General features: G+C 42.4%; 1 protein-coding gene across 1 annotated transcript in view; it reads left to right on the forward strand.

Moving 5' to 3' along the window:
• Window positions 1–25929, forward strand: part of LOC117555127 (zinc finger protein 516-like) — a 56415-nt gene that overhangs the window by 13269 nt on the left and 17217 nt on the right. Inside the window, 3 exon segments of the mRNA XM_034229863.1 lie at window positions 17059–19265; window positions 23431–23660; window positions 23662–24763. Coding sequence (XP_034085754.1) covers window positions 17525–19265; window positions 23431–23660; window positions 23662–24763 — 3073 coding nt within the window. The 5' untranslated portion in view covers window positions 17059–17524.

The raw sequence follows: 25929 nt of genomic DNA on the forward strand, positions 1-25929 counted from the left end.
GTTAAGCAGGAGCCTCACTCTCTTTGTGTCTCAGGAGTGAGCTGTCTCCATTTTTAGTAAACCCATCCTGCAGTGTTTTAGTCTCGACACATTTGGTGTTGTGTAAAGCTGGTCCACTGGTGCGATGTGGAGAGAATGACAGTGTGCGTAATCCTCTGTCGCTTATTTCTCGTTTAGTTTTCTTTCTTTCTTTTTTCCAACGGTGGTCGGTTGGCTGGCTTAATGGCTGTTTTGCTGCCTGGCTGATGCAGGTAACTCCCTGTTGGAAGAGTCTGATCTCTCCGGGGAAAAGCTACGCAAACATGACTGCTTGATGCAACATTTGCTTTCTCCTATATCAGTAGCTCCTCTGAGTAAACAGCTCAGCATTAGGGGAGTGTAGAGGGGAGCTTGTGTTGTGTGTTTGTTGCACTATTTGTAAAAGGAGCAATAATCTCACCACAAATACTCGAAATCTGCTCTTTATTCTCATCAAAATGCAAACGTCTCTTATTTATGGTACTGCTAGCATTACTGCTAATCAGAGGTCAAAGAAGTACTCATTATTCCCCTAAGTTAAAGTATTCATTTTCAAAATACAGGAAGTACGTAAGACAGCCACATTTGTTTATGTTTCCTTCATTTACGCAAAAGGCCCTATGATTTATGATCTGCTTGTTTTCTGTATTCTAAACTAAAATACCAAAAGATGCTTCAGTATGATTTAATTCCATTTGAATAGTTTTACCCACATTTTTAAGATTTTCTGAATATATTTGTGAAGCGCAACTGTTATGGCAAGGATAATCGTGGCTTTAACTTTTCATATTGTACACCACCTATTGCTGATACTGCTACGAAAACTGCTACTACTACAAAAGCCTAACGTTGGCCGGATTTCATAGCATTAACTATCACAATTTCCTGTTCCTAAAGTGGTATTTTGAAAGAGAGCAGGCAATTGCTGTCTCAGATATAGCAAACTGCATTTCAAATCCAGGCAGATATCTCCTGCCAGATACTCTGCCAGCAGTGTACACACTTTTCAGTTTGTCCTCAATATCAGGGTCAGTCCCAGAATGACATCAGTGATTGATTATTGGTGCCGATATTAGCTAACGTGAGCCACTACTGCTGTGTTACATGTTATAATAGCATGTAATAATAGCAAATACACCAACCTAAAACTATTTTACAAAAGTCTCCAAAAACATGCCATACATACACAGAGTTGTAGACTTTTCTCCTATGGAGGACAGTTTCCTTCATTTCAAGTAAAACCATAGAAAGTGGACGGGAGGATTTTTTTACTTGACAGCAATTTGTTACCATTAATATCCCAAGTGACATTATGTAGCCAATTAGCAGACAGCTTGTCAGCCTGACGTCCATGGCAGTGTGGCTGCTGCATGCTTCCAGATGTGGATCTGGAAAATCCACTACTGTCTAACAACACAGCAACCGGTGCAGATCGGCTTCTGCTGGCCAGTTTATTGCAAACAGGCGGAGGTGAGGAAGGCTGTTTATTTACCCGGACAAGATGCTGTGATCTGCTTTTCTCAGACCTACCTGCACCAGAAGGCAAAGTGAAGCAAAGGAACTACTGATTCAGCTACCTAATGGAGATTCATTTTTACATTATTTTACAATTTGAAGGATTTATCTATTTTGAGCTATCATTCACCTATTAAGGTTTTTTTCTTGCATGCCTTTTCTTTCAAAAAACTGAAAATGTCTTTGACGAGTTGTAGTAATTGGGAACCATTAACATGATAACAACATTACATCACATGTTACTTGTTAGACGCTTTTATCCAAAGCGACTTACATACTCAATACTGTGGACAGGAGCAATTTGGGGTGAAGTGTGTTGCCCAGGGACACAACGACATGCTGACTGCAGTGGGGTTTGAACCTGTGCTCCCCTGATCCGAACACCAACGCACTAGTCCACTGCGCCACACGCCTCCCCACCCCATTCATCAATGTGAATCAGTCACAACAACTATAACAAAACATCAGTTTATAAACTCTCCCACGTCCTTCGCTCATGACACATGCATTTTCACAAAAATACTTCAAATGTGTATACGGAAAACAACAAGTGCTAGTGTGAGACTGTCTATGCACAGGTGTTTTAATGGTCAGGCTTTACTTAAAATGCACGTTTGGGAAGTAGTAAGCCTACCACTGGACTAATGAGACTTATATTTTACTAGAAGAGCTGTGTGAGAGTTTGGAAAAACACGTTTTGATGTAGATTTGCTGTTGTCGAACATTTTAAATGAACACATACTGTATTTGATATACACATGGTAATGTTGTGGGTAAAGCATTCCTCTAAAGAGCGTCATTTATGGGAGTTTGTTGGTTGTTATGTCGCAATTTACAAGGAAACATTTCAGACAGCAGCTGACGTCATTTCTATGTCATTTCTAGTAGCTGCTTTCATGAAAATTGGCCAGTCTAATCAAACCTCTGGAGACAGCTGTTCTCTGCCATCAGTGACGTTAGGGTGGCCGTTTTTTAAATGGCACTTTGGGCGGATTAGGAGATTCAAACTGCCAACCTCGTAGTGGGACATTTCTTAAACCTTTACTGTTTTTAAAAACTGAAACATCTCTCAAAACAGAGGAAAAAGTCACATTTTCGTTTCCCACGCAGCCATCCACCCTTCCACAAACCCAAACCTGATGCACACACACATGATGTGCATGCACACGTTTGCTGTGTTGATTGTGGGGTGGAATGTAACTAAACTAGCAGATTGTCTCAGTACACTATTGGATATATGCCGAGAGAGTGGATCCTGGCCAATTTCCTGTGCTGTGGTTACACTGCAGAGAATATCTGTCATAACGAGGCTTATAGGCAAGTGAGTGATTCAATCATGCTTCCTTTAAGAAAGTCTGAGTGACTAAACACCAGAAACAGATGATACACAGAAGGTCGCATTGGTTTTTCATCGTCTCAACAGACATTGGTGATCAATACCTCCCCAAAAAAGTCAAATGACTCCTGCATGATGGGTATGTTCTGCATCCCACTGCCTCTGTGTCTCTCTTCTGTCTGCCTGGATCCCTCTCAGTCAGCTCTTATTATCCCAATATATCTCCTGCCGTGCCTTTACATCACTATTTACCACTTATCCTCCCTCTGCTGCCCTCTCTCTCATTATCTGCTCTGCCTTTTCTACTCTCCTTGACATGCTTCTTTCTCCATCTCTCTTCCTCTGCTGCCTTGTTTTCTTCCTCTGTATTCGTTTTTTCCCTTCCACTGGGGTGGGTTAACAAGGCGGCATGATTTCATCAATGTGAATCAGTCAGCCTGATAAGACATGGCCCAGATGGGATCTCCGGCTCTTTTTTCATGCAGCCATCCATCACAACCACGGTAGCCACATAAGCTCCGTCTCACGGTAATGCCTGTCAGCCCGCGTATGAAAGAAATGTGTCACGAAGCTTCAGTGTCCCCTTTAGAGAAACTCTGTGTCCTTTATAACAGACTAACAACGTTTGCTATTCTCAGCTAGCAGCCCCGGTTCCTGTTTGGTGCTGAGTTTTCTCTTGTTATTTTTGGCTATGAAATCGTGGGCAGATGTTTCCGCAAACAGACAAACTCCTAGAATATTCCTTAAGGGAATTCTGATGGTCAGTGATGAGTTTGAGGTGACCCTAATTCAACTTTGTGGAATGTTATACTTCCAGATGCGTCTCTTTTATATTCCTATAATAATCCCATAGGAACGTAAATATGTCTCTTGGACATGATATTGGTTTTGAAGGCCTAGTTTGTGGGATTAAGTGGCATCGAGCAGGGAGTTATCAGATTGCATATTAAAGACAATGCCTTGAGTACCTTGAGCCTGCATTATCTCTAATATCCAGCAGGGTGCGACTCCACAGGTTTGATTGCATAGAAGTCTATGAGAAAATAACCCTACTCATTGTATATATTTAACATTTCCCTGACCATTTTAAGACCCTATAGCTAGTTTCAGTTCCTCTTCAATACAGCATGCTGTTAATTTAACAAATGGTGTTTCTATTAAGAGTAAAATACACAATAAAGCATCAATGCTTTAGGTTTAGGGCATGGCTACATTGTGATTGACAGGTTTTCTGGTTTGAATTGTATCCGTGTTTTTGTCTTTGAAAAGCCCTTTGTGTGTTTCAGTTCATAAAAGTGAATTGCAACATTTGTGTTGAGCCCACCTGGCTTGATTACGGTAGTTGTATCCATGGATGTATAAAGAGATCTGGATACAGCATTGGAGGAGGGTCTTGTTCATTCCCATAACGGCCCGTCCACACAGCGGTGTGCGTTGAAGCTTCCCGGGGGGCGTGTCTGAAACTCGACCAACAACCAATCACATGAATCTCCCGCCCCTGACACACAAGCAGCGGTTTGATTGGCTAGAGCTTGTACTGGCATATGATTCGAATGGCTGACGTTTCTGCCGAGGCTTCAAAAGTTGAACATTGCTCAACTTTTGCAGCGAGCCACACCAGCAAAGCTCCGCGTCACTTCCCACAATGCAGTTTGGCGAAAAGTGACGTCACCCCATTCAAAGTGAATGGTGAAGCTTTCAACGCACGCCGCTGTGTGGACGGGCCGTAAAGGTTGCTCAGTAGCGCATGAAACCAGAATGGCCTGACTCTCGAGAGCAACCGTAACCGTATCTGGGCCCATAAAAAAACTTGATTGGGCTTTTAGCGCATTTTTCAGCTTTTAGACCCTAATGATTTAAAAAAGGTCTATAAAAGTGTTTGTCCTGGGTAATTGATTTAGATTCAAACAATTCCACTGATTTACAGACATCTCTTTCCCAATGTAAGTCAACTGGAGGAAGGATTTGTGGGCCCGATGATGTTAAGGACCGACACGCCAGTTATAATACCAGCGTTGGTTTTATGTCATTACGTATCTTAAAAGTTTCCCTTGGATACTTCTATGACAATCCTATAAGGTGTATAGTATCTATATGTTACCAAAATGTATAGTACATGGTACTGCTTCTTAGTGGTATCACACACATTCAATATTCAATCCAGTGTACTCTGAACAATAACACTTTTTCCAGGGGATTCAATTGGATTTCACCCACAGGTTACTTTTTTTTCGAGTTGAGTTTTTTATAATGTGTGTTTTTTTTGTGTTGGCGTGTGTGTTTTGTACTTTACAGCAGTGTGTGTGAACAACCTCGCAACAACAACAACTGCCTGTTGGAGCCCACACATTCTCTCTGTAGTAGAGCCATCAGGAGATTTCTGTGTCATCCTCACTGCCAGTGTGTGTGTGTGTGTGTGTGTGTGTGTGTGTGTGTGTGTGTGTGTGTGTGTGTGTGTGTGCGTGTGTGTGCAAGCGGTAAGGAAGAGTCAGAGGCAGATCTGTTGCCCTGTTATGTTCTCATATCTCTAACAGGATGTGTTCTTCAGTGTTTGCCTCGAGGTAAAGACAGGTTTTAAAGCAAGACAAACAGCAAGTATCAAACCCAAGTAACCACTTAAATGAGCAGCAAAAGAAAATGCAAACACACATACTATATTCATGCACAGAAAGAAGAAGCTACCAGAGTGCCAATGTAACACCTTATCATGGATTTGTGTTCCTAAAGCATACATTTGTGGTCAGTGAAGCTATTTGGGAATGAGTTGAGAGACACCAAAATCCTCTTTGGTAGACCAGTTAGTTCCATTCTAACACATTTTGAATACTGTGCAGAATAGCAGGTTACTTGTACGTAAATAACTGCTAGTGTATCATTACTCAAGCTAAATCTTAAAATGCAGGTCAAAGGGTCATCTTTGTTCAATTTGGTATCAGTGTTCTTGGGGTTGAGAGTGCAGGAAGAAATGATGTATTTCATGCAAGGTCGATTAGTGAATGTTTGCACTATTTTGCTACAGTTACATAACCAGTGTTTGGTAGACTTTGTCTTTTTGCGTCTGTAGATTTCTCAGAAATTCCCCAATGTATGGCATTACTGTAGATGTTGCCACAATTTGTATATTTAAAACATAAAAAAACCTGAAACTTGTTCTTAATATTGGGAAGTTTTAGGGTGATTTCTTATGGTGAGTTTGGTTAAGCCTACTCATCTATGGTGAATTATACAATACATATCTTTATGACCTTTTCCAAAAATGTGTATTTTCTCATACTTTAGTAGCAAACGTACAAACCTTCCAGTTGCATTACTATCTACATTATGAATGTTTTAACTGAAGAGTTTGTCTATATATATCTGTATTTCATGGCCACATGACATTTCATCCATTAAATTGTGAAGGCCGTTTTTGTAATGGTCTGTTAAAAAAACGGCCCATGCCGAAGAACACATTGGCAGGTCACACTGCAACACCATATCAAATCCATTTCACCATGTTATGTGTTTGTGTGTGTAAACCTACTCACCACCGGGGCATCTTGTTGCGGCGAGCAGCAAATAGAACGGTCGAATGAGAAAGTGTGACGGTGTGAAAGACTGGCGGCCGTCTTTGAGGTCGCCGGTCTAATTACACTTCAGTGAGACTGATTCAGGTTCAATTGTGGAGGTTGTTCGGGTGGCTGCAGACGGGTGGAGGAGCGCAGAGGAAGGGGAGGCAGGAGAGACAGTTGGTCACAGAGAGAAAAGAGATGGAGGAGTTTCAATCGAACACTATTACCACGAGTGGCTCTTCTGCTTTCGCCGCTATTACACCAACAAGTTGCGGCGGTGCTGGTTTCACCTCTGCTCCCGCTGTGTTTCTGCTCCATCCTTCTCCCGCCCTCTCCATGTGTTTGATGTCAACGTGAGGGAATGCTTAGAAGGGAGCTGGTTTTGCAGCCATTTGCATGGAATGAAAAGAAAACAATGAAACGTCTTATCTTTGATCAAGAACAATTTGAACTTTACTAATGACTCGTTTAGAAATTCTTAAATGCCAAGGGGAATGAGCAAGTTGCTGTAGCATAAGCACATTTTGATCCTGTATTTTAGGATCAAGATAATATTTTTAGTTTATGGCTAGATCAAGCTCTAGGTCAGGGTTACATTTGCATTTCACAGGTTTTTTTGGAAGACCTGCAGTAAGCTGTGTTTTGTTTGTGAACTCTGAGGTAGTTAAGACCATGTAATGATGGTTTGGTCTGCGTTGTGCGCTGACAGCAGATCTGTGTATATGTGTGTGTGAGGAATGCTGCTGTGGTGCAGGAGGAAAGGGAGGCGAGGGGGGGCTCTATGGGCAGGAGCACCCAGGGGTTAACGAGCGGTGTGAGAAAAACAGGCAGAGTTTGAGAAGGAGGGGGGAGGGAATTATGCACACACACACACACACACACACACACACACACACACACACACACACACACACACACACACACACACACACACACACACACACACACACACACACACACACACACACACACACACACACACAGACCCATAGGAAGCTGAAGATAGTTGAACCCATGAGAGCAGACAGCTCTTGTTGGCTTTGGACAGAGCTAAATGAAAGCAACAGGTATCAGAACGTGTTGATCAGTATTAACATATATCAGTATAAGTAGTAGTAGTTTTCCTAGTATTAGAATAGTATATTTTAAAGTAGTAAACAATGCAAAAAGGAATGCATGCAACAGATATATAGTTCCGAAAATTGTGAATCGTGTTTTAAAAGGTGGCTAATTTAGATTATTTAAAAAAAATAACACAATAGTATTGAGCCCAGTGGTGGACTAGTACATCTACTTTGAGGTACTTGAATATGAAATGTTTCCATTTCCTGCTAATTAATTATTCTACACCACTACAATTGAGAGGCAAATATAGTCCTTTTTTTCCATTACATGTATTTGATAACTTTGTAATATGATATTTATTATTCTGAAATGGGCAATTGTGCATAATTATTACTTCTACCTGTACATTCTTAAGCTAATCCTTTTGTACTTTATACTTATTCAAACGCAAGACTTTGAATTGAAACTGAGTATTTTTAGTAGTATTTTTACTACAATACTCCTATTAAGGGGGGTACTTAGTCCACTTCTGAGCAATTTACACACGAGTAGAAAAACCTACAGATGCACACCAATCATTTTGAAAACTACAGGGGCACTTGGAGAGCAGAGACCTCGGCCAAGGCCATTTCCATAAGTGAAATATGTGTGTATCCGAAACGTGTTGTCAGTTTCATGAGAATTCGGCCTTGACAAACACATATACTAACCAACATGAAAACACAACCTCCTTGGCCACTCCAAACAGAAAGTTGTTTCAGTAAAATTCCCATCATTTCCTACAACGTATTTTCTTCCTGTGCAATGTACTCTGTAGTGTACTCTGTACGTCTGAGAAGCATCCCCTTCTCCTCCTGACCCATCCAGTAATCCCACTAGCATGGGCCGGTCACCAAAATGTAAGATGACAGTATTGACCCAAACACCTGCCACTTCCCACACACACACACACACACACACACACACACACACACACACACACACACACACACACACACACACACACACACACACACACACACACACACACACACACACACACACACACACACACACACACACACGCACATGCACACGCACGCACACACACAGTGGACTCTTTTCTATCCAAAGGCCCTTCTCACGCAAATAGAGTAGGCCCGCTCAGCCTATTTATCAGATAGGGGGGGTTCGAGAAGGGACAGACAGCGCGGACCCCCTCTATTGTTCTGGCTGGGTTTAAGGGATGGGGGGGGGCAGGGATGGAACTAGGGATAGGATGGGAATTGGAGACCCCAACAATGCCACAAAAACCCCCACTGCTCCTCGTGCTTATGAGCATGACCTGCTCTGACAGAGGGACAGACCCCGAGATGGAAACTAGACCAAAACTATAACATAACTCAGAACAAAGTGTACTCAAATCAGATGGAACAAACCTAAACTGGTCTTAGAATAGACCAAAATCAGAACCAACTATAAGTTAATTTCGATAAGAGTCACATCAACCATACTCAAGCCAGACTACCAATTACTTTTGGGATGCCTACATTGTTCTTTTTGAGAAAAAAGACACAATCACATCCTTTGATGAGTTTACCTCATGTATACTTGTTTTTTTTCCCACCAGAGTCAAACGAAAATGACTCAAATGAGCATCGACGGGCCAAACTAGACCAAAATCAATCACAGCCCAAAACTGGAGTCATAACTGGACACAATCTCGAGTCAGAATAGCCCCAAATCAGGGAACATCCTGTACCGAAACCGACTCAAACACACAGCTGCACCACATCCATCTGCATTACGTCTCAAAAGGACCCATCTAGCTTGAATGCACACGGTCAGATTTGGTTATGTTCAACTATGTGAGCAATAGGAGGAAACCCTGGAATGGAACAAGGGCGTCATTACAATGTAGGGCTAATGTACATAGCAGGATCCTCCTTCAAAAATACTTCCCTTTACAGAAACATGTATAGTGCACAGCACTCTCTTTTAGGTATTTTTATAGTTTACAACTTTGATATACGTATGTTTTCCAACTGTAAATGATGTTTTTGATGAATGGGACGTAACTGAATCTACAGTACTTGAAGCAGAAAGTTGTATATCAACTACACCGTTTGCAAAAAGCCTCTTTTGTGCTCCCCAGCTGACACCCTAAACATTTCCTAAAACTCCAGTGTGTGTGTGTGTGTGTGTGTGTGTGTGTGTGTGTGTGTGTGTGTGTGTGCGTGTGTGTGTGTGTGTGTGTTTGCATCCAGCTGTGCTTTACTCCATCTCTCTCTTCATGGTGCAGCTTGCAGCAGACCTCTTTGTCTGCCGGTTTGGAGCAGGGTGTGAGGTGAAGAGCAGTTTGTTCATAATGGATTATTGATTGTTCTGCGAATACACTGCCTCTGCACTGTGTGTGTGTGTGTGTGTGTGTGTGTGTGTGTGTGTGTGTGTGTGTGTGTGTGTGTGTGTGTGTTTAAGACTCTATACCATCCCCTCTGTCCCACTCCGAGCGCTGAATGTCTCTACTTTATGAGCAACTGAACAGAGGATAGCAAGGTTTTTGTAAAGTGCTCTGTGTATAACGCTTCACCAAGCAGTGTGTGTGTGCGTGTGTGAGAGTGTGTGTGAGCAGCTCTCTGTATGGGCCGTTAAGCTCTAAATGCTGCCTGTATGAAACAGTGTTAAAAGCCCACAGTGTGCACATATAGACTTTCAAAAGATGTGTGTGGACAACATTAAAAGCCCCCTCTGTTTTGCTTCTTGATTCCTCAGTTCCCCGGCATGTATGCGTGTGTTTGTGTGTGTGAATTTAAACAAGAGGTCCACTCTCTATTTTTCCCGGCTGTGTATTTTTTCTTAACCTCTAATGCTGAGTGGGAGGGAAAGCAAAGCCCATCCCGGCTGAAGGATGTCCCACATGAGGAAGGACCTACAGTCATTATCAGCGATAAGGTGCCAGTGTGAGTGAGTCAGTGTGTTATGAAAGCCAATCTCCTCACCCTTGGGTGCAGGAGATTTGTGTCATGGCTGCTTCTGAGATGATTGCTATGACGAAGGTGTTTCCTGGCCTCTATCAGGCAGTGAGGCTGAGCACCCTTTGTATGAGTCCTGTTTTGTCACCAATTTGAAAAACCTTTTTTTATTATAGTACCCATCCTGAAGTAATAATAATAATAATAATAATAGATGGGATTTGTATAGGGCTCAAACTCGCTTAAGTAGCGAGGAATCATGGGAGTTGTTGTTTTTGACACCTTTGCAGTCAGATTAATCGTTTGAGATTTTTTCAGGTAACCAATATTATTTGCAGAGCCACTTTGCTAAGCTTGTTGCTGTCATGACTTCAGACGTTCAGGAGGATTTTTCTAGGAGACAAATAACCCTCAGAGGTCTCTTACATTGCAAACATAATTAGGGATGCACCGAATATTCGGCCACCGAAAATTATCGGCCGAAAATGGTTAAAAAGGCCCTGTTATCACCGAATGTCAGAACAGGCTTACGTTGGTAACCTAACGTGTTGTTGTGATGACGTAATAAAGACGCGGCGACCATGCTCGCGGCTGGCTCACAGGGGGGGGGGGGGGGGGGGGGGGGACATTGACCTTTGTCATCGAGATTGCCCTGAGCCTTTAACAAATCGTATTAAATAATCTGATGACAGAACTGTAAACAGAATAGCTGAAATTTTAACAAACTAAATAACTCAGTTTCCTCTAATCATTAACCCATGTTTGTATCATGTAGTTAACTCCGTGTGTTGCTGCTAGCATACATAACACCTGACGTGGAAACGTTACTCGTGGATGGGGCTACAGAGCTGCTAGAAAGACGGTCGAAACCCGGTGCTAAACTGTTATTGCACTTATGGTAACAAGTATTCTCCACATCGAGACGGGTAAAGTTTAACCACACCTCGGAGCGCGTTCTCTCCGCCATCTCCGCAGTGTGCTCCACTGCATGTAGCAGCTGCGTGTGTAAACTGCCCCGCCCCCTCGCACACAGACGGGGGAGAGAGATCTCGTCTGATCGAAAATACATCATAGACGCATTTGTTGTCTTTGCATATTAGAAACGAGTTGGCGACACTAAGACTGCGATATAATGTTTTTTAGCAATAATACATGACATATATAAATGTACTGTATGCATTCAAAAGTGCTGAATAAATGTTTTATGGACCCATAATAGTGATTATTATTTAAGTTTTGCCATAATCATGTCTATTTCCATAATCAGGTAGCTGAACAACATTGGTAAAAAATGTATACATTATATATATATATATATATTTCTATTAATCATTTTCGGCCTTTCGGCATTCGGTTTTCGGCCAACTGTTTCCTATTTTCGGTATCGGTTTCGGCCAAGAATTTCCCATTAGGTGCACCCCTAAAAATAATCAAACACGGTGATCAAAACCGTTGAAACACTAAACACTGTTTCTTCAATGTTGTTTGGTGCCCACTGAACACTAGCTTTTGTTAGATTGTGCTTGTGATTAAGAATGTATGATCCGTACGCCCGATGACTTAAATCCTTCATCCAGTTACAGTTCATTCATAGTTAAAAAAACACTAAGATCTTAAAAGTGTAGTAGAAGTTTGGCTTGAAACTCGACAACAAGCCCATTTAGGACAGCTTCTGGCCGACAACCACAACTGCTGCTGATTGCACAGAAGGGACATGAAACAGATGTTACCATGATTACAATGATGGATTTCTCTAGGTTTGAAAATTGTAAAAAAAAAAACACTTGGGATAAGTTAGTACATAACCCAACAGAATATAGTCGTTTATAGACATTTTAAGGTGTAAAAGTTAACATAACTAAGAACGTCATAACGTTAGAAGTCTTGCTTTTAAAAAGTACTAATTTGTGATTTGAAAACCATTCAGCTGGTTCTGGCCTTCAGGCACAGTTTGACACTTAGTTTCAAGACTCACTCCAGATGTGATCCTCAGGAGTCTCTAGAACAGAAATAGCCAAACAGCTCTGCGAAGGCTGCGTATGGATGGGAAAATAAGAGTGGATTTCCTCCTCTGGCCCAACTTCAGCTGCTACGGTTCAGTGTTCACAAAGCAGAAGTTGAGATTGCAAGAATTGAGGGGGAAAAAAAGAACAGTTTGTTTTTGTTTGACACAGCAGTCATTATCAGCTGAGCGTTGGCCTCCACTTACTCCCAGTGATTCATTGTGGTGCAGTTTAAGTGTCCATTAATGGCACGTCTAATAGCAGAACAATGACGTTTCCCAACAAGGTTTGGACTGGTCTGAAGTATTTAAAGGTGATCAGAAAAGTGTTTCCACGAGAATACAGCATTTAAACACACTTAGGAAATAAAACACCAATTCTTGCCTGAAACTATCTCCGGTCTTGCGAGAGGTTCATTAGCTGCTAAGTGGACGGTTCTTTCTAGCTTCAGGATGACACGTCATCCATTTAGTGCACCATGTCTGCTCTAAGAACGGCTTTGATGCCTCTTTTCTTTTTTGATGACTTCGATGATTGCTTATCTTGTTCGTCTCTCCTGGACAGTTTCTCCCCCCTTAAGCCAATTTGTCATTTTTCTCTCCCCCCTTTGCCTGTACGGTGAGGAGCCTGCATTGTTTCCCTTCTGGCGGCTAATCTGATTACATTTCAATTTGCACATGCGACTGCCTGGTGGATGACAGGCTTACTGTTGAAGAGTCTCAACCCCCCTCGGCTCTATACTGACCCCCAATCAGCGAGGCCATTTAACAGGAAATAAGATTATTATCCTCTGTTTTTAGCGCCAGAAAAGAAACTACTAAGTATTAATGAGTAACATTAGGCTGTGGAGATGGAGAGCAGATGGAACAGATGGAGGGGGAAACTATGGTAGATTTATGTCTATAGTCACCTGATAACGCCGCATATTGGATATTATTCTCTTAAGCTGTGTTGTTCCTCATTTAAATGATTTGTCAAGTGTATCAATACTTTCTTTATTTTCTTATCGTTCTAGTTAAATCCAAGCTCATAAATTCATGAAAATCACTTCGTTGAATTTTATGTTTTTTTATACTTCATAAAATATTTGGAATATGTTATGTCACGTAACCAAAGCACATGAATGAGACCCATAAAGGACGGCAGTTATGTGAATTTAGGGAAGGATGTAAACGTCTACACAAAGAATCAATGTGGTGTTAAGATGTTCATAAATTCTTCTGCATGTAAGACACATTATAATGCTTGTAAAAACAATACAAAAAGATAACATCATTCTAGCGGCTCTGTGAGGATCAGTGATGCTTTGAGCTAGATGTTAATGTCAGTAGATGTTAGTGTAATAAAACGGATGTTGCACAGGCCTCTTGTTAACCATGTTCACCTTCTTAGTTTAGCATGATAGCATGATAGCATTTGCTAAGTACCAAACACTGAATGTTACAAAACATCATTTTGTTTCTGCCTTCAATGAAGTTTAAGTGTCTTTTCTACCAAGTCTTACTTGTTGGAAAACAAATAAAGCTTGAAATAAGCCTCTAGAATAGGCTGAAGATCAATCAAGTTATTCTCATTTCCAATCCATTCAAAAGTTGTTGAGACATTACGCTCAAAATCATGCATATGAACCCCTTAGAAGTGCTATAAAGGATAAGATGGGGATCACTACAGACATCATTCATCATGGGGAATCTGTACATGTCTATGCCAAATTGTACGCCAATCCATCATTGGGATGGTGAGAGTAAAAACTGCTGGTGACACTAGAGGAGACCTTAAAAGTCATCAAGTCTCATCCTCTGGGTAACATGAATGTACATAGAATATTTCATGGCAATCCATCAAGTAGTTTGGTCTGGACCAAAGTGGTGCATTTGATCAACAGATCATCACTGCCATCCTTAGAGCTATGTCACTAGCATGGCTACAAATGTAAAAGACCTAATGTTTTGAAAACGCATATGGATATAGTGAGCCTTAATGCTTATCAAGATTGAGACTAACCCTAACCCCAAATTCTAATCCTAACATTTAGACAGAAAAAGGTATGGATCTGGAGATACGTTTTGTATCTAATGTCAGCCACAGCTGCAATGCTGGCTGGAGCAGCACTGTTCTTGTCAACTGGAAGCCTAAGCTTACTAAGCACTCCAGGAGGAAGGATGGCAAGCCATTGAGGGCGCTCTGATTTCAATAGCATAAATCATTCTAGATAGATAGGTGGCTTTGGCGCAGGGTAGTCATTTTCAGCGCGAGAGTTTAAGACATATGATTGTTCTGGTGCTAACTTCCCTCCTCCACCACCTTATCCTCTTATGATTATGATCAATTATCCACTTATAATTAGAGCCTGGCAGTAACTCAACTCATGGGCCCTGTCACTTGATATAATAGCCTATAATAATGCTGTCAGTCGCATTTCATTCAGTCCACACTCTCAGGATCTAGCATCGGCTGAAATGTATACTCCAGTAAGAAATATGTCAGTTTAATCAACAAAGCTGTAACAGAAAGTGGCTCTTTTGTAATGATAGTATCGATGAGCTGAGACGGAGAAAAGAATAAAGATGTGATTAACTTTGAGTGATTCTTGTGAGAATATTGGGACTTTGCTGCAAGAAATAATAATAGGTCATAAAAAGGAAATGTGGTGAAAACATCTGACACATTTGGCAGATGTGTAATATTATACAACTTAATAGGTCAATTGAAATTACAGCAGTTTTTTTTAAATTAGTCAACACTGCTTCATTTCTTCTTTCCTTTCTCTTTCTGTTTGACTGTCTCCCCCACCCCATTGAACTCCAGTTTGAGAAATAGAGCAAAGCAAACTGTCTGAAGAGCCACTTCCTGTTGTGTACTTAAGATCCCTGTCATGTGATAGCGTCAGTTGAGGCGGGTGCGTGAGGCCAGTATGGGGAGGGAATATGGTGGCACTGCTGATCTTGCTGATGTGAACACAGCCCCTCACCCCCCACACCCTGATTGTGTAAAGTGTCGACTCAGCCAGTGTGGCATCAGAGCCCCGAGCCCAGCACAGCTCTTCACAACCACACATGCACGTGCACAGTGGTGGTGCACAATGTCAGCCACAGATACATGGTGGACTAACATGATAATAGCCCGTCCATAATGTATACTGATGTAAATCTGTATAAACACATATATAAGTAACAATAGATGCGGGGTCTAAGAAAGATAAATATGTTGGTCAATAAAAAGGGGTAGATGTAATTGTAGTGTAAATCATAATTTGATTGTGTGTTAGGTGTTTCTAAAGAGGTCATACACTGTTTTCTGTTCTGTTTGTAGCTGCCCTAAAAATATGACCAAAACCAGGGTCTTACATAAATTCACAGTACTACAAAAATACATGCAGATCTAGCTTAACACACCATCAGTCCACCTACATCAGTGGTTCTCAAAGTGGGGGGCGCGCCACCCCAGGGGGGCGCAGAGGCATTACAGGGGGGGCGCGAGAGACCAGGATAAAAAATGGTTATTAAAAAAAAAAATTAAAAAGATTTTTAATTAAAAAAAAAAAAAAAATCATATTTTGAAAAATTATTGATTCGAAAATAATATGATACAGTACTATTACGTCTGGGTGTCTGTGTTTCATTAAAGCTCGGCTCTGTGTGTGTGTGGAACGAGCCATTTTGTGTGTGTGCGCGAGCGGGAGAGAGAGAGAGAGAGAGAGCGTACCGGAGATCGTTGATATTAGCTTCTGGTGCTAGCGAGCTACGCTAACGGATATAAGGAGTTTTTTCAACAACAAAGTGGAGGAGAGTCCTCTCCTGTCAGACTGAGAGACTCAGTGAGCTAAAGGACTGTCTCAGTGTTATCTCAGTGGGTCTCAAACGTTTTGGTCACCATTAATATAAATAAATTAAAAACAATTATGAAATACTATATGACATTAAAAAATGTATAACGTTTAAAAGGGGAGTGATTTGTAAAATATCCATAAAGAAATAGTAAATCTGTTTACAGTTCTGTGTTGAGAGATGTATCCATACTGTAGATCTCTTCATTTTGCTCTCAAAGTGCACCAGATTGATGCTTTTAACTTCAATATTTAAAAATAAATCTTCCCGGGGGAGCTTGCCCCCGGACCCCCCTATGTGAGGTCCACACACCACCTATAAAAATAGCACTTTACCCCTGCTTACACCTATATGCCATGAGCTGATTATTGAGCCTTCATTGTAACAGTTGCGGGTACACTGTGTGTATGCGTGGGGAGTGTTGCAGTAGAACATTCCACTGTAGCGCCCGGTACATTAATGGGAAACCCTAAATGTTTGAGCACCCTGTATGAAACGTCAAGCTACCCCACAGTACCCCCAAAATAAATCTCTGGCGCCGCCACTGAGCTTGACTATTTGTGTTGGGGGGGCCCGACTTTTTTTTTTCTCCAAAGGGGGGGCCTGACAGAAAAAGTTTGAGAACCACTGACCTACATGCTGGAGTTAGTGTAGATGTGCATGCAACTAAATGTGTCTGAAAATTGATTACCTTTGGTATATTTCTGTTTTACTTACACATTCTTTGTCTGTTTTCTCACCCCCCCACCTCCCCACCCCCCTTTGTGTCTTTCTTCTGTGTTGCTTTTGCAGGTGAAGGATATGCAGTGTGATTGAAGAGAATGGAGAGAAGACAATAAAATGAAGAACACAAGTGTGGCGGAAAAGTACTCAAAACCTCTTTCCACTGACACAATGATGACCTGGAATTAAGAAAGAAATGTGTTTGTTTGGACAAAGAGACCATAAGCACGTGTCAAAATGAATGATAAAGCTACATGCATTGCTTTCTATGGTGCCTGTGGCATGTAGATAGTTTGAACTACTGATTCATTGACAGTGCCAGATGAAGATGGATAGATGGTGTTGCATCCAGTAACTGGAGAGTGCTAAATGAGCTGCTGTGTAAGCAGCTTGATCCCTGGATGATTGAAGGCAGATGACAATTGAACTTAAGCACGCTAGACTTCCCTAGATGTGTAAAAGCAGATCGCAGTAGTTTCAGGTTTTTTTGGAGCTTGTGAAAGACCAGGTAGTACAGGGTAGTTTGGATTGTACAATGAATCCTAGAGGCAGTGTGGAGGTGATGGAGACCCGGGCAGCAGGGAAGGAGAAGCTGGTTGGAGACAAGGTCAGCCATAGAAATGACATTGATGGGGAGGAAGACAAAACCCCAGGGGCTTTTGACTGCAACGTCTGTGGACGCAGCTTCCCGTTCCTCAGCTCTTTGTCCCAGCACATGAGACGACACACTGGTGCTCGCCCTTACAAATGCCCCTACTGTGACCACAGGGCCTCTCAGAAGGGCAACCTCAAAGTTCACATCCGCAGCCACAAACTAGGCACCCTCTCCAGCCACCACTCCAATGAGGATGAAGAGGGTGGAGCCGAGGAGGAGGAGATGAGTGTTTCAGAGGGCCTTGATGGAGGTACGAGTCCAACTAAGAGCAGCTCAGCCTGTAACCGGATGATTAATGGGGATAGTGGAGAGGAGAGTCGCAGGAAAGTGCCTGGTAGGAGCCTAAAAAGAGAAAAGCCTGTTACTGACCAGAGGCCTTTCTGTTGCCGTCTCTGTGGCTATGAGGCCTTTCGAGAAGATCAGCTCCTCAGCCATATTGAAAAGGTCCACATAACAGCAGATGCAGATGATGATACCACTGTTAAGGAAGAGGTTGTGCCCGAACCTGATATCGTCCAACCTCAGGGTGATGGGACCTTCCCCTGTGAGACCTGTGGCCAGGTGTTTACCCAGGCCTGGTTTCTGAAGTCACACATGAAGAAACATGCAGGGATCCTGGACCACTGCTGTCGCATCTGTGGACGACGGTTCCGTGAAGCCTGGTTCCTAAAGTCGCACATGAAAACACACAACACCAAATCCAGGGCACGGTCAAAAGGGGAATCTGCTGAGCCTCCAGCCACCATCAATGACGTAGCTCAGGATCCCGAAGTTGTCACTAGCCACATTTCATCCATCTATCAAGTGTGTTCCAAATGTGGGAACCTGTTCCACAACAAAGAGAGCCTGAGGGCCCATGAAAAAATCCACAGTGTCAGCTATGGCAGGAAATCCCCGAGCCAATGCCAACTCAGTGATGATGAGGACTCACCAGCTGCTAAGAGACGTTTCTTTGACTGCTTAAACCTCCAGCCTGTTGAGAAGAAAACTCTGGATGAAGAGGAGAATGAAAAGCTAGGTCAAAGAATCCCAGAGCTAGATCCATTTTGCAGCTACCAGGCCTGGCAATTAGCTACAAAAGGAAGGGTTGTTGAGCCAGTGGAGGCAAGTTCCAAGGGCTCCTATGGGGTAGGAAGTATGGGGGAGGAAGCCCTTGCCGGGGCCGCTGTGGTTTTTGAGAAGGAGAGCAGCCGTTATGTCCTTCAAAGTCAAGGGAAACGTAACTCAGGGCGACGCAGCAGCTCTGGTTTTGGAAGCCATGCTTCTTCAGGGGACCGGACACCAGAGAGCCTCAGCGATTCCGAGTACCGGCCTTCGTCTCGCCAGGAGCGGCGGCGACCATCTGCCTCCAAGTCCAACGAATGCTTTGAGTGCGGGAAGGTGTTCCGTAGTCGTCACCAGATGATCGTCCACCAGCGGGTACACAGGAAGGACGGAGGCAGGGCATCTGTGGGCTACAAGGAAAGAGCTTCAAGAGACGAGCGATGGGGCTCCACCAGTGATCCCGAGTCAGGCTCCCCCAGCCGGCCCAGCACCCCGGGGTATGGGGACTCTCCGCCAGCCTCCACCCTCGTGAACCAGGCCTCAGAGATGGGTACGGCAAACTCTGGAGAGACTACAGGTTGGTCTTCTTTTATCTTGTTCTTTTGTTTTGAAACTAAAATCTTGAATCAAAGGCAATTTAAGGGAGCTGAACCTAAATATTATTCATTTGGGAATTGCAGCTTAGTTTCAATCTGTCAGTCACATATTCGGTATGAAATCAATAATTGGAGGCTATAGTGCTGAAGATTCCCTTGATGTTTCATTTTTTGCTTATGACCACCATTGCCAAGTCAATATTCAATCTGTCTTTGTAAGGTACTGACTCAACGTTCTAGCATAAAACAGGTACATTAAGTAAACACAGCAGTTTACTAATAGAAGTACACGCTGCAGTCATTTTAGAAATGACCGTAGCCCTTTCCAGCCTCTGACTCTGTCACTGTAGTAAACATCTGTTGATGAAACGTGCTTTGTGTAGATGGAGCTCCTCATAACATCAGTGTGTATGGAGAGGGAGCTGGAGCCACCATGTGGCAACATCTTGAAATTACATCAGACTTCAGCTGTTAAGAGAACTACACACAAACACACACATATGGTGAAAACATGTTAACTGCCTCTGAACATTATGTTAACAGCAATCCAATTTGTCAGTATGAAACTAGCAGTTAACTGAAAGTGCAAGCCTTTCAGTTGCATGTCAGTAGATGAGAGGGCATTCTTGGAATGCCTATCATTGTTTTCACCTTCACAACTAATAAACACTGCAGATCAAAAAAAGAAAACCTACCCATGCAAGGAAAAATCAATCAATCAATCAATCAATCAATCAATCAATGTTTATTTATATAGCCCAATATCACAAATGTTACATTTGTCTCAGTGGACTTTACAGTTTGTACAAAATATCAGTATGACAATACGACACCCTCTGTCCTTAGACCCTCACATCGTACAAGGAAAAACTTCTGAAGAAAACCCACAGTTTAAAGGGAAAAATGGGAGAAACCTTAGGGAGAGCAACAGAGGAGGGATCCCTCTCCCAGGACGGACAGACGTGCAATAGATGCCGTGTGTAAATTGAAAAGATAATACATTTGCAACATAGGTAGTCCAAATGTTTGGAAATGCATGTGTGTATAATAGGAAGATGAATCCACGAGGATATCCATCCAGGACCTATGATCCAGGACCACAGCCACGACTCAAGATCCAGGGCTCGCGATCCAGGACAGAGGAGCGCAGGATCATCCATGACTCCGGATCCCGGCGTATATAGACACCAAAAAGAAAGACATTTGGGGAAGCTGGGTTAATCGGAACATGAGAGTACACAAGTATAGACAGAGAGAAGGAAGAAGTAAGATGTCCCCCGACAAACTAAGCCTATAAAAAACTAAGCCTATAAAAAACACCCATAAACATGGCTTAAATATTTTAAAGGAAGGAATCCTGTGTATACAACGCACCAGAGCTTTCTGGCTTTTGTCTTTTAACTTTCAAACTCACTGAAATCACAGTTAGAACCGGTTAGGATAGTGGATCGCAAACTGAAGGGATAGCTACCATTCCTCCCTGTTAGTACAGACATTCAAAAATAGCTGCAACATTTCTTCAGGCCTGATCGAGCTGTATGCTATTTCAGGTCTTCCTGTGTCAGGAAACTCCCCTCACCCCCCTCATCTGTGTGTGAATTTGTCTTTTGCTCTCCTTTTATGCCATGAAAATCTGTCTGCATGTTTCCTTGTTCTCTTTGCTGAGCTTGTTTATTGTAAAACAACCAATTATTTGTTATGACACACAATTACAGTCCTGTTCTCCAGCAGTGAAAGGTTTGGTGAACATCCTGGTGTCTAGTTTGAGGAATTAAATTCATAGCAAATAATCGTATTAACTTAATATATACACAATATACAAATCTATCTAATATATTGGATACAAAACCTGCAATAGCAAGAGAGAAAGAGATATAATCTGATTTTATTTAAAAGCCATTTCATGTAAAAATGGTTACAGATTCTGTGCATACCAAATGAATATCCTTGTCACGACGGCTTCAGCACATCCATCCCTTTTCTCCCTGTCCCCTCTGACTCTTTCCTAATCTCTAAGGTTACCTCCTGTGGCAATTCCACTGTCACTCATCCACTCTTCTTACCATTGAGCCATCCAGGCTGCCCGATGTCTGAGGGATTGGTTATTTATAGAGTCACCTCCCGATGGAGAGGATGCAGGCAATGGGGAAAGAGACACTCAGAGGACGCTCTAGTGGCGAATACTCTGATGTCCCTCACAGACACAGTGCTACTTTTGAGGAATGCTAATGAGAAGTGACAGTATACATGCACACTGAGATTATGGGCATTTAGACGGATCAGTAACAATGTGTTATTGATTGTTATCATTCTCACTTTAATTCTTAAATAATCAGGATTTTCAGCTTTTTTTTAGGGATACTTTGATTCCAAAACATGTCTTTTTATGAAAAAGAAGACCTCTAATTCACATTTGACCAATTTTGCCTGATTGCATCTGTAGATTTCTTCTATGTTCAAAATCCTAATTGATAATAGCTAATTAAAATGCCTAATGCATATTTGAAAAAACGTTTTCCGAATACTTGTAGCTTAACAAAAATGTTTCCAAATGTAATACTGCCTCAGTAATCAACTGGGGGAGTTTCATGGTGATAGCTATTGTAATTGATTGTAGTGTCTTATTACATGTAATACACATTTTAGTTTAATTTATTTTTCTATATATTCTGAAGGTATTCCTTGAGGGGTTTGTTGATATAATATACATGGCCTGATTTATATAACATTTACTCCTAAAAACATGGAGAAAAACACTGCTGACAGTGTTTCCTGATTCATGAAGTATTCAAAAAGATATCCAAAAATCCCTCAGGAATAATCTTTGCATCACATTTCAACAAAATGAAAATACATGTTGAGCCTGGCTTCATCCAATGCTCAGATTTCCTTTACCAAAATCTAAATAAACACATCCTTAATAAGATAATAGCATAATAATGTGTGTTCGGAAGTTCATGTTTTTTTCTTTTGTTAAATGACCAATATCAGCCTGATAAACAGGACACATCAGTCCAAGCACCTTCCCATCTAACACTGCCCAGCCCCGGGCGACACCTTGGCAGAGTGTGTGTGTGTGTCTGAGTGTGTGTGTGTGCGTGTGCGTGTGTTGGCCAGTGTTGCCAACAGGAAGCCAAACGAAAAACAGATGGCAGGTTACTGGTGTTATTGTGAAGAAGGATATCATAGGATATTGAAGTGTGTGCATGTATATACTGTACATTTTGGACATGGTTTTATATTCTAAACCTTTGTAAACTTTGTCATGTTTTTTGATGAAATGTAATGTTAGTATATCAATAATAATACATTACATTTATATATATATAGCGCTTTTCCTGGTGCTCAAAGTGCTTATTATTATAAATTATGAATACAACTACTTCTAGTACCAACATTCATTGGTTTATTTATATTCTTATTTTTCTAATTACACTCTAGGAGATCTAAAGTGTGTTTGTAACAGCAGTTACATTCATTTGTAAGAAATAATTGGTCACAAACGCCATCTTGTGGGGAATTTAGGAAGCTGCATTTCAGGATGCATAAAGAGAACATATCTGCAATACAATGCAATTCCAGTACAATATCCTTAAGATCTATATACTAGTTTTATAAATGTTATCATTTCCAATTTGTGTTATTTATCACAATGTGTTTATTAAGCTATATTGTAATATTATTGTGTAGTTGTTTCACAATTATTATTTTGTTAGCGTTGATTTGCTCACCGTCCTTGTAATAGCCAAAGTACACATTTTATTTCAGAATATATTCACTAGTGAAACTTGAAGGGCATGTGAAGAGCACAGAGCTCCGCCAAGGACGTTTCCATAAGAGAAACATAATGTTTCTGCCCTGAGATTTGCATATGTTCCAAAATGGAATGGTTTCTTTCTTGGCCTTTGCCTTCTCGCAGTACAGATCAAAGCAGCACTATTTATGTAATAATGCTGACAAACAGACAGTGGTAATGAAAGAGATACATTGCAAAACTGGCCAATACTGCAGCCTGGTGGCTGTTCAACAAAACTACATCTGGATGGAACAATGTCAATCTGGAGTAGTAGTAGAAGTACAATATATATATCAAGAATATTTCCTTTGCAGTCATTAACCTTTATGTTATCATTCTTTCCTCTACAGATGAGAAGCCTTACGTCTGCAGCCTTTGTGACTTTGTCACCAGAGAGCTGCAGGTCTACTTGACTCATGTTCGTGTCCAACACCCCGCTGCCCCCGGAGAAAGACCCAGCCCTAATCCCAGCCCCTGCTCAGGCAGAGGCACCCCAAGTGGTTACCCCAAGCTGAAGAAAGCTCTCCTCCAGGGGATGAACAACTCAGCATCTCCTCCTGCTTACCTCTCAGCTCGATCCCCCCCCGCTCGATCCCAGCATGACCCCTGTTGATCTGTGCATGAGGGCCAATGGCTGCAGGGGCATAGCCTCCTTAACCCAGGACAGGAAAGGCCTCCCAAGCCACAAGTGCTCCTTCTGCTCTCACTCCACCCGCTACCCCGAGGTGCTCTGGATGCACCAGACTGTGGCTCACCGCATCAACAGCAGTAGCTCCAATCTTGCTCCGAAATGGGCCCTGAAAAATTGTTCCAAGGGCTCCAGAGACAACTTATTATCCCCCAGGAGACGCACTGGTCCCCCGCCAATGCTGGAGGGGAAGGAATGCCCATCGCTGCCTCCACTGATGCGTGCCCAACGCACCCAGCCTCCAACCAACTCTATCGAGGTTCCAAAGAAGAGCAAGCCAGCCAGTCAAGCAGCCATGCCATCCTCATCCTCCTCCTCAACCCCCTCTTCCTCGACCTCCAGAGTCTCCTCATCCACCTCGGGGACCCAAGCAGTGAGAGTCCCCGTCCGGCCTGGCAGCAGCAGCAAAACCAGCAGCAGTGTCAAACACATGGAGGACCAGAGTCATCAGTCTCGCTTCAGACCCAAAGTGGATATTTACCCTCGGGGCGGCTCATCGTCTTCCTCCAGCTCTTTGGAGAAAAGCACAGGTGCCGCCTCACGCTCCTCAGCCCCGAGCCCCAGCGCAGCTTCTGCATCCCGGATCTCTGACCGCTATGTGATGCCTCAAGAGGGCCTCGGCTTCATGCTGTCCAGCAAACATGGCCTCGCAGAGTACAGCCGGGCTAGAGGTTCCCCTCATCAGCCGCTTCCCAACGCCCACGGCCAGAGGCGGGTTAAAGCTACGAGGCCCAGCACCATCACCCATAGCACCGCTGCAGGACATGACTACGGAGCCTACCAGGCACATGGGGGCACTTTGCTGAACTCTTCCTCCTCCTCCTCCTCCTCTTCTTTGCCTTCAGAGGCTCGTGGAGATGTCAAGCAGGAGCCAATGGCAGAGACGCCAGAGACGCCAACAGACATTCTCGGCTTCCTCAATAACTACAGCCCCCATGAACTGGCTTCCCTCTACCACCGCTGGGGGGCGGCCAACGCACTGATGGATCCCACTGGTAAGGAACTACTTTACTACTGCCATTTTTGTTCAATCTGTTGACTTGTTGACATTTATTTTGTTAGTTTAAAGCTATGTTTGGTAACTATATATATAACACCTTTTTTCATATGTTCTTCTTTCACTAAATCCTGACAGTTCTGTATTAGACAGATCAAGAAAATGATGTTTCTCTTCCTCAAAGCAAAGGAGTCTCTAGAACTCCGATCAATCTGACTGTCTCCTCCATGATTTCCTGTTTGTGTTTTTATCATGTTCTGTTGTACATGTACTATTAGCGTTTTCTTTCTTTTTTTAACAAATTGTACGGTGTCCTTGGGTGTCATGAAAGGCGCCTACAAATAAAATGTATTATTATTATTATTATTATTAATCTGTCAAACTTAACAATTTGATAAACAGTAACTAAAATGTCTGGTACTGTTTGGCTATAAAACCACGAGCCAAAACCAAGCATTGCCCATTGTTTGGAGCAGGCTGTTATTTTACCACCATACAGTACAATCAAATATCTTTCTAAAAAGGTAAAAAACAGGCATTGCAGTACCAGAAATTGGATTCATCACCTCCGCCTAGTTTGACAGTTTGATTGGAGTTCACATGCAGTGCTAGAGACTCCTTGGCTCTGATTGGTCGTGCTATTTTGGTGCAGTTGAATCTTGCAAATGCCATTAGGGGAACTTGGGTTGGAAAGGAACATGATTTTTTGTTTAAATAATCTGTCTCATTCACCACTGTCAGGATATAGTGACAGTTTCACCAAATACGACAGAACGTTATTTTGTTATAAAGTTACCAACTGTAGCTTTAAATGTATGTAGTACCACCTTTATGAGCAATCCTTCTTGGTTAGCGTTCAGTGGAATCCCTCATCATCAGCTGATATACCAAATGCCCTGAGGGTCTTAGCTTTGGAGAAAATGCCAAATGTCAAGAGTTGAAGAGAAACGTTTTCCAGTGACGGAGTATTTTAGTTTTGAGCTGTCTTAAGTAGAATGCCCAAACTTCAAAGGCTAAAAAACACGATGGCCGCAATCACGTAGTTCCAAACCTAAAGTATCTTCAATGAAGTATACACATTTATCCTCTCCAACACAGGCCAACTCTGCCTCTCACACTAACTCGCCATCTGGCAGAAAGTGATTGACAGACACACGTGGTGCT

The sequence above is a fragment of the Gymnodraco acuticeps genome, unplaced genomic scaffold (assembly GCF_902827175.1).
Source record: "Gymnodraco acuticeps unplaced genomic scaffold, fGymAcu1.1, whole genome shotgun sequence".
Classification (NCBI taxonomy): domain Eukaryota; kingdom Metazoa; phylum Chordata; class Actinopteri; order Perciformes; family Bathydraconidae; genus Gymnodraco; species Gymnodraco acuticeps.